Below are 12,467 nucleotides of genomic sequence, written 5' to 3'. Positions count from 1 at the left end.
CGTAAACAGACTGGGCGGCACAAGAAGCAGGAGGGCAATGGCGAAACTGTAAGAATTCTTCGCTGGGCGGAAAATCATGTGTTAGCACTGTCAGCAGTGTTCATTCCGGGAGTGGACAACTGGGAAGCAGACTTCCTCAGCACGACCTCCACCCGGGAGAGTGGGGACTTCATCGGGAAGTCTTCCACATGATTGTGAACCGTTGGGAAAGACCAAAGGTGGACATGATGGCGTCCCGCCTGAACAAAAAACTGGACAGGTATTGCGCCAGGTCAAGAGACCCTCAGGCAATAGCTGTGGACGTTCTGGTAACACCGTGGGTGTACCAGTCGGTGTATGTGTTCCCTCCTCTGCTTCTCATACCTAAGGTACTGAGAATTATAAGACGTAGAGGAGTAAGAACTATACTCGTGGCTCCGGATTGGCCAAGAAGGACTTGGTACCCGGAACTTCAAGAGATGCTCACAGAGGACTCATGGCCTCTGCCGCTAAGAAGGGACTTGCTTCAGCAAGTACCATGTCTGTTCCAAGACTTACCGCGGCTGCGTTTGACGGCATGGCGGTTGAACGCCGGATCCTAAGGGAAAAAGGCATTCCGGAAGAGGTCATTCCTACCCTGGTCAAAGCCAGGAAGGAGGTGACCGCACAACATTATCACCACATGTGGCAAAAATATGTTGCGTGGTGTGAGGCCAGGAAGGCCCCACGAAGAAATTTCAACTCGGTCGATTCCTGCATTTCCTGCAAACAGGAGTGTCTATGGGCCTCAAATTGGGGTCCATTAAGGTTCAAATTTCGGCCCTGTCGATTTTCTTCCAGAAAGAATTGGTTTCAGTTCCTGAAGTCCAGAAGTTTGTCAAGGGAGTACTGCATATACAACCCCCTTTTGTGCCTCCAGTGGCACTGTGGGATCTCAACGTAGTTCTGGGATTCCTCAAATCACATTGGTTTAAACCGCTCAAATCTGTGGATTTGAAATATTTCACATGGAAAGTGACCATGATGTTGGCCCTGGCCTCGGCCAGGCGAGTGTCAGAATTGGCGGCTTTGTCTCACAAAAGCCCATATCTGATTGTCCATTCGGACAGGGCAGAGCTGCGGACTCGTCCCCAGTTTCTCCATAAGGTGGTGTCAGCGTTTCACCTGAACCAGCTTATTGTGGTACCTGCGGCTACTAGGGACTTGGAGGACTCCAAGTTGCTAGATGTTGTCAGGGCCCTGAAAATATAGGTTTCCAGGACGGCTGGAGTCAGGAAAACTGACTTGCTGTTATCCTGTATGCACCCAACAAACTGGGTGCTCTTGCTTCTAAGCAGACGATTGCTAGTTGGATGTGTAGTACAATTCAGCTTGCACATTCTGTGGCAGGCCTGCCACAGCCAAAATATGTAAATGCCCATTCCACAAGGAAGGTGGGCTCATCTTGGGCGGCTGCCCGAGGGGTCTCGGCTTTACAACTTTGCCGAGCTGCTACTTGGTCAGGGGCACACCCTGGCTGAGGAGGACCTGGAGTTCTCTCACTCGGTGCTGCAGAGTCATCCGCACTCTCCCGCCCGTTTGGGAGCTTTGGTATAATCCCCATGGTCCTGACGGAGTCCCCAGCATCCACTTAGGACGTCAGAGAAAATAGGAATTTACTTACCGATAATTCTATTTCTCGTAGTCCGTAGTGGATGCTGGGCGCCCATCCCAAGTGCGGATTGTCTGCAATACTTGTACATAGTTATTGTTACAAAAATCGGGTTATTATTGTTGTGAGCCATCTTTTCAGAGGCTCCGCTGTTATCATGCTGTTAACTGGGTTCAGATCACAGGTTGTACAGTGTGATTGGTGTGGCTGGTATGAGTCTTACCCGGGATTCAAAATCCTTCCTTATTGTGTACGCTCGTCCGGGCACAGTATCCTAACTGAGGCTTGGAGGAGGGTCATAGGGGGAGGAGCCAGTGCACACCACCTGATCCTAAAGCTTTTACTTTTGTGCCCTGTCTCCTGCGGAGCCGCTAATCTCCATGGTCCTGACGGAGTCCCCAGCATCCACTACGGACTACGTGAAATAGAATTATCGGTAAGTAAATTCTTATTATATGTGTGTGTGTACAGAAATGTGTATAACCCATTAGGTACATTGCAAGCAAGGAGCTTGAAATACAGATCATATTGTAATCACTTTATAAATTGAGATGGCTATAATGATCATTGTTGTCAAGCAAGAGTAAATGCATTTGATAGCATAAATCAGTGGTTCCCAAACAGCGTGCCTAGACACTCTGGGGTGCCGCAAGGCTCTTACAGGGGTGCCTCGGGTTGGCGGTCCAGGACCAAATCAAACTATTTATCGTCAATGTGATAGGCAGAATCAGTGCTGGTGGCTGCCAATCATAACACATGTGGACAGTCAGAAGCATAACTGTACACCACCACATAACTGACCCTAAGGATGACAGGTAGGCACAATTTACTTAATTTATTATTTTTGTGACAAATTTATCAATAAAAACTTTTATCCTAGGGGTGTTGTACAAAAAATGCTGATACTCAAGGGCGCTGTGATTTAACAAATTTGGGGAACTGCTGGTATAAACAGGTCTCACACCTTCAAACTACTGTATAAACTATTCCTAAAGTACTACTCTATTGTATATCATTGTTTGTCATTTTGACAGTGCTAAAGGCAATTGGTTTATGTCCTGCTAGTGAAACTACATTTGTGGATCCAAAATCTGTGTTAAACAGGTAAGTAGCCCAAATTAAGTTATTTTTATAGATAATATGAAGATGTGATATCATTGTGACTCGGTTGAAGCTAAAAGATAATAGATTAATTTTAACTACCAGGTGACTTTGGTTCTAGTCAGTATAATAAAAGCTGTTCCTGTGCACTCCTCTAGGCTCCTCTCCCTGATCCTCCAGCTCCCAGTTCTTACTTTGTGTGGGGCAGCGACAGAGCAGTAGCATCTTCTACTCTCCTGTCAGACTGGGAGTAAGGAATATAAAATATAAAAAACGTTCATTTGATTTTTTTTCCATGTCCCAACAAAATACAGCAAACCTTACTTTTTTGCCTTATCTTTTTATAATTACTAAATTTAACAAATACTGAAAATGAATTGCACGTGAACTTTTTTTTGTCACATATTATTTGTTTTTGTCATTCAGTTAATAGATATGGGTTGGGTATGAAATGAAAGTGATCAGGATCCCGACGGTCAAAATTCCAACAGAAAAATGGCGATTGATCTAGGCGAGTATTCTAACCCTAGCTCTAACCGTAAACCAGGGATAGCCAACCCGGTCTTCAATAGCTACTAACAGTTCACATTTTCCAGACCACCTAGCTGGTGAACAGTTGTAGTCATTACTAACTGTCACATTTTCCAAACCACCTAGCTGGTGCACAGTTGTAGTCATTACTAACTGTCACATTTTCCAGACCACCTAGCTGGTGCACAGTTGTAGTCATTACTAACTGTCACATTTTCCAGACCACCTAGCTGGTGCACAGTTGTAGTCATTACTAACTGTCACATTTTCCAGACCACCTAGCTGGTGCATAGGTGTGGTCATTACTAACTGTCACATTTTCAAACGTGGTGCATTCATTCCTAACAAAAGCATTCTACAGATTCACAGGTGGCCTGGAAAACATGAACTGTTAGTAACTCTCGAGGACCAGGGTTGGCTACTCCTGCCGTAAACCACCCCTCTCACTGCCTAACCCTTACCGTCCCTTTCGACAGACTAACCCTAACTCTCCAGTTAATCCCTAGCCCTAAAATTAACCCTGATACTCACCATCAGGAGTCATTGGCATAGTGACCGCTGGGATCCTGACTACAGTACATCCCAATATTGTATGTATGTAGACTTAGGGCCTGATTTAGAGATGTAGGCAAATGCTTTTGCAGCTGCGGCTCAGTACACCCAAGTGTCTGATATCCGCCACTTGTGTACAAAGATGCAGACATTGGATGCAAATGATAATCCACCTTCTGAGTAACCTTATGGTTACGAAGCATATCCATCGAAAGTAAGATGCTGGAGCCATTTTAAGTGCGTATGGATTCGGTGTTGCAATCTGTAACAACACTCCCCCCCCCACCTGACACAGTTGCGACATGCCTGCATTTGATTGGCCACACCCCCGTTACTGCCCACAAATGCTCCCGGCTGTCACTCACTTTGCAAGAAAATCCTCACCACAACCGTAAGACCTTTGCAGCTCCTGCACAGGCTGACACATACACATGCACAGTGACAGACAGTACAACATCAGCATTGCTTCCATATCTGAATCAGACCCTTAGGTCTGAAATTGAAGCACATCGACATTTACTAACATTCGATTTTGAAATCAATTTCAAAATTGAATTCAATGTGTGTTGATTTGGACTAGTGATTTTGTGTTCGGATTAAGATATCCATTTCAAAATCTATCATAAAATCACATATACATACAATAGAATATAAAATGGAATGAAATAGAACAGACACTTCCCTATGTTTTGTTGGGCCAAATATAACACATGCAAGAAGCTGCTGTGGTTCCTCTAATTCTGGTTTGCGTACATCTCCGATGATGGGGCACAAGCGCATGCAAAGGACCCATTCTGTGTATGTGCAGAATGGGTCCTGTATCATTGCACACAGTGATCTGTAAGTCACAGCTTGTTACTACTTGGGGGCGGGGAATCCAAAGATGCAGGAGAGATGTGCACTGCTTCCATCTCATAATTCCTACAGCCACAGTGAAACACATGTTTGTGTCCCTTTTTTTTATCAGATATGTGCACAAATACTGAAGTGTTTCTTGTTTTCTTTTAATATTGATTAAAAAAAGCATCTAAAATCATGTAATTTGGACCTGTCACATAGAGCCTTTACAGCAGGGACGTGCAGTCAGGGGAGGCAGTGCCTCCCCTGTCATTAATGATTAAAATAATACAAAGAAGATACTTATGACACCTATTCTGTGTCATAAGTATCTCCTTTATATTAATCAAATCATTTTTACTCCAAGAATGGGTTTGGGAGGCACCGACAGTAATGCCTCCTGTTGTGAATGGGAACGGGGGGCGGGCAGGGGTGGGGGCGGGGCCAAGCCTTGGGAAGTAAAAGTCCATTGAAAATATATTGGAAAACGGCACCTACTAAAGTGCCGCTGTCATACAGGGACATGCTTTCAACCCATGAAAGCACGCCCCTGTCAGTGATGCCAGATGTGATTGGCCAGCGGATCCGTCACTGGATCCGCTGCCATCACTCACTGGGTGCGGGCGAATGCCGCGGGACGTGGCGGAGATTGCGGGTGGCGGAGATGTGGGCGGCGGGACGTGGCGTGATGCGGTGGCGGTGCGGGCGTCAGTGGCGGCAGGCATGGATCCGAGATCCCTGCCTGCCATTCTGCAGAGTTTGGCAGCGAAGCGGTACCCATTTAAAAAATGGCGCCACAGTGTCATTTTTTAAATTAAAGATGGCCGCCGCGAGCCAATCATGGCTCGTCGCATCATCGCCCCGCCCCCTCAGGCTGACTTATATAAGTCAGCGCGAGGCAGCGGCTGTCAGTCCAACGGCGGCGGAGGAGCAGTGAAGAGCTCCTGAAGATAGAAGACGCCGTGGAAGTCCTGGATGGGCGGCGGCTATGCAAAAGAGCTTAAAGGCCGCCGCCCACTAGGTGAAGACGCCGGAAGCCCTGAGCAGGCGGAGGCCATGCAAAAGAGCTTATAGGCCGCCGCCTCCCAGGTGAAGACGCCGGAGGAAGACGTCGGAAACCCTGGGCAGGCGGCGGCTATGAAAAAGAGCTTAAAGGCCGCCACCTCCGAGGTGAAGACCCTGAATAATACATTTTATTTTAAAACTGTGTCTTGTATTTATTTTAATATTTTTTTTACAGGTGGACTACAGGTGCCAGCGGGCCCCTTAATGTCCGGGCATGCTGGCACTTGTGGTTCTCCAAGTGCCAGCATGCTGGGGCAGGCTTGCTGGGACCTGTAGGCCACCTGTAAAGAACAATATTACTATTATTTACAGGTGGACTACAGGTGCCAGTGGGCCCCTTAATGTCCGGCATGCTGGCACTTGTGGTTCTCCAAGTGCTGGCATGCTGGGGCGGGCTTGCTGGGACCTGTAGGCCACCTGTAAAGAACAATATTATAGCATGAACTCCGCACCCACTGCCACCAGGGGTGAGGGGCATAGCACTGGGCTATCATCCCAGTGCTGGTTGTTGCTCAGGAGGGGGGGACTCCTCTTAAATTTTTAGGGTCCCCACTTTCTGAGGAATGCCAACCCTGGGCTGACTGGTTTGGGGGGTGTTAATGTTATGGAATGGGGACCTCAAACAGAGTGTCTCCCCTGCTATGGCATTATCCCCCCCTGGCTGGTTCTGCCTGGTGCTGGTTTTAGTGATGCAAGGGGGACTCTACGCTTTTTTTTTTCTTTTATGGGGGCTGGAGGGGGGGGGGGGCGGTTGGATAACAGCAAGTGCCTCCCCAGCCACTGACCTCACCGCATGTCACTGCTTTACAGTATTATTAGTATCTGGCTTGATTCATTGACAGTCGCTATGGCGATTGCAGCTGCGATTGTGCACGTTGAGGATGAGCGAAATTATTTAAAAAAAAACAGCAGGCCCTTAAAGTACAGAGACGCCCAGCGGAGCAATCACAAAGGCACAGCAACATTCCCACGGCACACACACATCCTTCGATAATGATCAGCTCTATTAAATCAAGAGACACGTAGCATGGCAGCCTGATCTGAGATGCCAGAGACACACTTCTTGAGTATGGCATCCAGCGACACACCCCAAAATTGCCCGCAACACGCATGCGTTTTTGCCATCACTCCACGACCACAAACGGTGCCTGACTGTCAATCACACTACATAAAGGTAAGCGCTGCAAGCATCATCCCTATTAGACTTTGCTGCATGCACAGTGTGAAGCATATGTATGCGTAATTTACCAATAATTGTTCAATTGCAAAAATATTGACATACTGTAGCGTCCATCATCTCTACTTTTATAGGCATTATAATGAAGGTTTGGGGAATAGAATGTTGTTGGAAGCTAACCTCACCTGTCTGCTATTAGGGCCTAATTCAAAGTTGATTGCAAAATAACATTTTCCCTAATGGGCAAAACCATGTGCAGTACAGGTGGGGCAGATATAACATGTGCAGAGAGAGTTAGATGTGGGTGGGTTATATTGTTTCTGTGCAGGGTAAATACTGGCTGCTTTATTTTTACACTGCAATTTATATTTCAGTTTGAACACCCCCCACCCAAATCTCTCTCTGCACACCTGCAGTGCACATGGTTTTGCCCATTAGAGGAAAATTTTATTTTGCAATCAACCTTGAATTAGGCTCTTAGTCTATTATTTTGGATGTTTGTATGTCAATTTTGTGTTTAATTTTCAAATCGATTGTTAGTAAATCAGGGGATCCTATATTCCTCTATGTAAAAGTACCTATGTTTTGCCAATATTCGATTTTGAATGGGATTTGGTTTTATATTCGATTTTACATTCGATTTTCCTTTTAGTAAACCTCCACATTTCAAAATCAGATGTAAAATCAGCAAAAACCCAAAATCGAACATTAGTAAATATACCCTTTAGGGCAGAGGTTCTCAAAAAACGGTCCTCAAGGCCCCCTAATGTTCCAGGTTTTAAGTATATCCATGTTTGGGCACAGGTGACTTAATTAGTACCTCAGGCAATTTGATTCAGCCATTTGTGGTGATCCATGGATATTCTTAAAACCTGGACCATTGGGTTGCCTTGAGGACCGTGTTTGAGAACTTCTGCCTTAGGGGTTATCGAAGGTAAGTCTACCACAACTCTCCTTTTCTCACAAAAACCACGCAGGTTTCAATTAAATCTGTGTGTTCTTGGTATAAACAGCACAGGGCTGTTTCCGGGAAATGTGTTTTCTCCTGCCTGAGGCAGGTGAAACAAAAGCACAGATAAGCCGCGTCTTGCGCCATCTTATCATGGGCTAATAGAGTAGACCCCCCCACCCCGACCCGGCGATATAATTAGCAGTGGTAATTGACCGCAGCTAATAGGATACCCCCCATAGTCTTTTACTCAGCTGTCACTAATGTTTGTCTTTAATTTCTTGAGATTGCCATTATTTTGAGTAGACACACATCTTGTGACACAGATGTTTTGTTATCTGTGTTAACAAGTTAGAAGAGGTCAAGTTACAGATAACAAAACATTATCTTTGTCACAAGATGTGTGTCTGCTCAATATAATGGCAATCTCTTTAAATTAAACACAAACATTAGTGACAGTTGACTAGAAGACTATTGGCCAGTACTGACGGGGAGATTTCCCCAGAAATGTGTGCTGAGCGATCTATCAGTGGCCGCTCAGCACACATTTCTTCCCCCTGCTCAGCACAGCGCGATGTGTGCTGAGCAACGGGAGGGGGGGGGGGGGGGGGGAGGGGATGCCGCTCATTTCACCCAGCGGCCAATCTAGCACGGGCGATAGCGTCACGCGGGATTGCGTATTGCTATCGCTATAGGGGATACACAGAGAGATTCATGCTTAACTTCTAAGCAATCTGGTCAGATTGCTTAGAATTTAAGCACTGATCTCTCCGTGTGTACCCCCCCTTATGGGCAGCATTCAATTCAAGTCAGATTTCCCGACTTGTCGAATAAACGTCAATTTAAGGTCGAATCCACATTCGACCTATTCACTAGGGATGAGCGGGTTCGGTTCCTCGGAATCCGAACCCGCCCGAACTTCATGTTTTTTTACACGGGTCCGAGCGACTCGGATCTTCCCGCCTTGCTCGCAGGGCCGGTTCGAATGCCCTCGGCGCCCCGGGCAGGGAATGGGGGCGTGGCTTACTACAGGGGGCGTGGTCAGTCACGCCCCCTGTACAGCAGAAGCGCCGCTTAAATGCTGAGCGGTGCGCGATGACGTCATCGCGCACCGCACAGCAAAAGGTCCTCTCCGCGAAGGGAAACTAGACGCGTAGTGTCTAGTTCCCTTCGCGGAGAGGACCTTTGCTGTGCGTTGCGTGATGACGTCATCGCGCACCGCTCAGTAATGGTCCTCTTTGCGAAGGGAAACTAGACGCTACGCGTCTAGTTCCCTTCACGGGACCAGAGCCGCAGGAGCCGGGGGGACACAGCGGGCAGCGGAGGGCACAGCAGTGGCGGATCTTGCCATGGTGCGGCGCCCTCCGGATGGCGCCAGCGCCCTCCGGAAGGCGGCGCCCCGGGCAAAAGTACTGCTTGCCCGTGGCAAGATCCGCTACTGCTTGCTCGGTTAACCCGGGCGCGCCCGAATGTCATCATCCCGCTGTCGGATTCTCGCGAGGCTCGGATTCTATCGCGAGACTCGGATTCTATATAAGGAGCCGCGCGTCGCCGCCATTTTCACACGTGCATTGAGATTCATAGGGAGAGGACGTGGCTGGCGTCCTCTCCGTTTATAGAGAAGAGAGTGAGACAGTAGAGAGAGACACAGTAGTAATTTTGGGGAGCATTAGGAGGAGTACTAGTTACTTGCTGAAGTGATAGATAGTGTGACTGTATATTATCAGACTTGTGGGGGAGACACTGACAGTGGGGAGCAGTTAGAGTCTGAGAGCAGGACTCAGGAGTACATATAACGTACAGTGCACACTTTTGCTGCCAGAGTGCCACACTGCCATTGTGACCACACTGACCACCAGTATAATATATATTGTGATTGTCTGCTTAGGAGTACTACTTGCAAGTTGCTGATAGTGTGACCAGTGACCTGACCACCAGTCACCACCAGTTTAATATATATATATATATATATATATATATATATAATTGTATATAATATATATATAATATTGTATACCACCTACCCGTGGTTTTTTTTTTTTCTTTCTTCTTTATACATACTACTATAGTAGCTTACTGTAGCAGTCTGCGGTGCTGCTGAGCTGACTGTGTCCAGCAGGTCCGTCATCAGTCATTACATAATAAATATATATACCTGTCCGGCTGCAGTACTAGTGATATTATATATATATATATATATATATTGATTTCATCTCATTATCATCCAGTCTATATTAGCAGCAGACACAGTACGGTAGTCCACGGCTGTAGCTACCTCTGTGTCGGCAGTCGCTCGTCCATCCATAATTGTATACCACCTACCCGTGTTTTTTTTTTTTTTCTTTCTTCTTTATACATACTACTATAGTAGCTTACTGTAGCAGTCTGCGGTGCTGCTGAGCTGACAGTGTCCAGCAGGTCCGTCATCAGTCATTACATAATAAATATATATACCTGTCCGGCTGCAGTACTAGTGATATTATATATATATATATATTGATTTCATCTCATTATCATCCAGTCTATATTAGCAGCAGACACAGTACGGTAGTCCACGGCTGTAGCTACCTCTGTGTCGGCAGTCGCTCGTCCATCCATAATTGTATACCACCTACCCGTGGTTTTTTTTTTTTCTTTCTTCTTTATACATACTACTATAGTAGCTTACTGTAGCAGTCTGCGGTGCTGCTGAGCTGACAGTGTCCAGCAGGTCCGTCATCAGTCATTACATAATAAATATATATACCTGTCCGGCTGCAGTACTAGTGATATTATATATATATATATTGATTTCATCTCATTATCATCCAGTCTATATTAGCAGCAGACACAGTACGGTAGTCCACGGCTGTAGCTACCTCTGTGTCGGCAGTCGCTCGTCCATCCATAATTGTATACCACCTACCCGTGGTTTTTTTTTTTCTTTCTTCTTTATACATACTACTATAGTAGCTTACTGTAGCAGTCTGCGGTGCTGCTGAGCTGACAGTGTCCAGCAGGTCCGTCATCAGTCATTACATAATAAATATATATACCTGTCCGGCTGCAGTACTAGTGATATTATATATATATATATATTGATTTCATCTCATTATCATCCAGTCTATATTAGCAGCAGACACAGTACGGTAGTCCACGGCTGTAGCTACCTCTGTGTCGGCAGTCGCTCGTCCATCCATAATTGTATACCACCTACCCGTGGTTTTTTTTTTTTCTTTCTTCTTTATACATACTACTATAGTAGCTTACTGTAGCAGTCTGCGGTGCTGCTGAGCTGACTGTGTCCAGCAGGTCCGTCATCAGTCATTACATAATAAATATATCTACCTGTCCGGCTGCAGTACTAGTGTGATATAATATATATTGATTTCATCTCATTATCATCCAGTCTATATTAGCAGCAGACACAGTACGGTAGTCCACGGCTGTAGCTACCTCTGTGTCGGCAGTCGCTCGTCCATCCATAATTGTATACCACCTACCCGTGGTTTTTTTTTTTTCTTTCTTCTTTATACATACTACTATAGTAGCTTACTGTAGCAGTCTGCGGTGCTGCTGAGCTGACTGTGTCCAGCGGGTCCGTCATCAGTCATTACATAATAAATATATCTACCTGTCCGGCTGCAGTACTAGTGTGATATAATATATATTGATTTCATCTCATTATCATCCAGTCTATATTAGCAGCAGACACAGTACGGTAGTCCACGGCTGTAGCTACCTCTGTGTCGGCAGTCGCTCGTCCATCCATAAGTATACTAGTATCCATCCATCTCCATTGTTTACCTGAGGTGCCTTTTAGTTGTGCCTATTAAAATATGGAGAACAAAAATGTTGAGGTTCCAAAATTAGGGAAAGATCAAGATCCACTTCCACCTCGTGCTGAAGCTGCTGCCACTAGTCATGGCCGAGACGATGAAATGCCAGCAACGTCGTCTGCCAAGGCCGATGCCCAATGTCATAGTACAGAGCATGTAAAATCCAAAACACCAAATATCAGTAAAAAAAGGACTCCAAAATCTAAAATAAAATTGTTGGAGGAGAAGCGTAAACTTGCCAATACGCCATTTACCACACGGAGTGGCAAGGAACGGCTGAGGCCCTGGCCTATGTTCATGGCTAGTGGTTCAGCTTCACATGAGGATGGAAGCACTCAGCCTCTCACTAGAAAAATGAAAAGACTCAAGCTGGCAAAAGCACCGCAAAGAACTGTGCGTTCTTCGAAATCCCAAATCCACAAGGAGAGTCCAATTGTGTCGGTTGCGATGCCTGACCTTCCCAACACTGGACGTGAAGAGCATGCGCCTTTCACCATTTGCACGCCCCCTGCAAGTGCTGGAAGGAGCACCCGCAGTCCAGTTCCTGATAGTCAGATTGAAGATGTCAGTGTTGAAGTACACCAGGATGAGGAGGATATGGGTGTTGCTGGCGCTGGGGAGGAAATTGACAAGGAGGATTCTGATGGTGAGGTGGTTTGTTTAAGTCAGGCACCCGGGGAGACACCTGTTGTCCGTGGGAGGAATATGGCCGTTGACATGCCTGGTGAAAATACCAAAAAAATCAGCTCTTCGGTGTGGAAGTATTTCAACAGAAATGCGGACAACATTTGTCAAGCCGTGTGTTGC

The 12,467-nt window shown here is 46.2% G+C and overlaps 1 protein-coding gene across 7 annotated transcripts in view; it reads left to right on the top strand.

Moving 5' to 3' along the window:
• Window positions 1–12,467, top strand: part of SHOC1 (shortage in chiasmata 1) — a 642,525-nt gene that overhangs the window by 485,595 nt on the left and 144,463 nt on the right. For all 7 annotated transcript variants that reach the window (XM_063914688.1, XM_063914690.1, XM_063914693.1 and 4 more), the window contains one exon: window positions 2,665–2,734. In XM_063914688.1, the coding sequence (XP_063770758.1) occupies window positions 2,665–2,734 (70 nt within the window). The remainder of the gene's footprint in view (window positions 1–2,664; window positions 2,735–12,467) is intronic.

Source organism: Pseudophryne corroboree, chromosome 1, assembly GCF_028390025.1.
Source record: "Pseudophryne corroboree isolate aPseCor3 chromosome 1, aPseCor3.hap2, whole genome shotgun sequence".
NCBI lineage: Eukaryota > Metazoa > Chordata > Amphibia > Anura > Myobatrachidae > Pseudophryne > Pseudophryne corroboree.
Note: the sequence above shows the minus strand (reverse complement) of the source record. Positions and strands in the feature narration are given on the sequence as shown.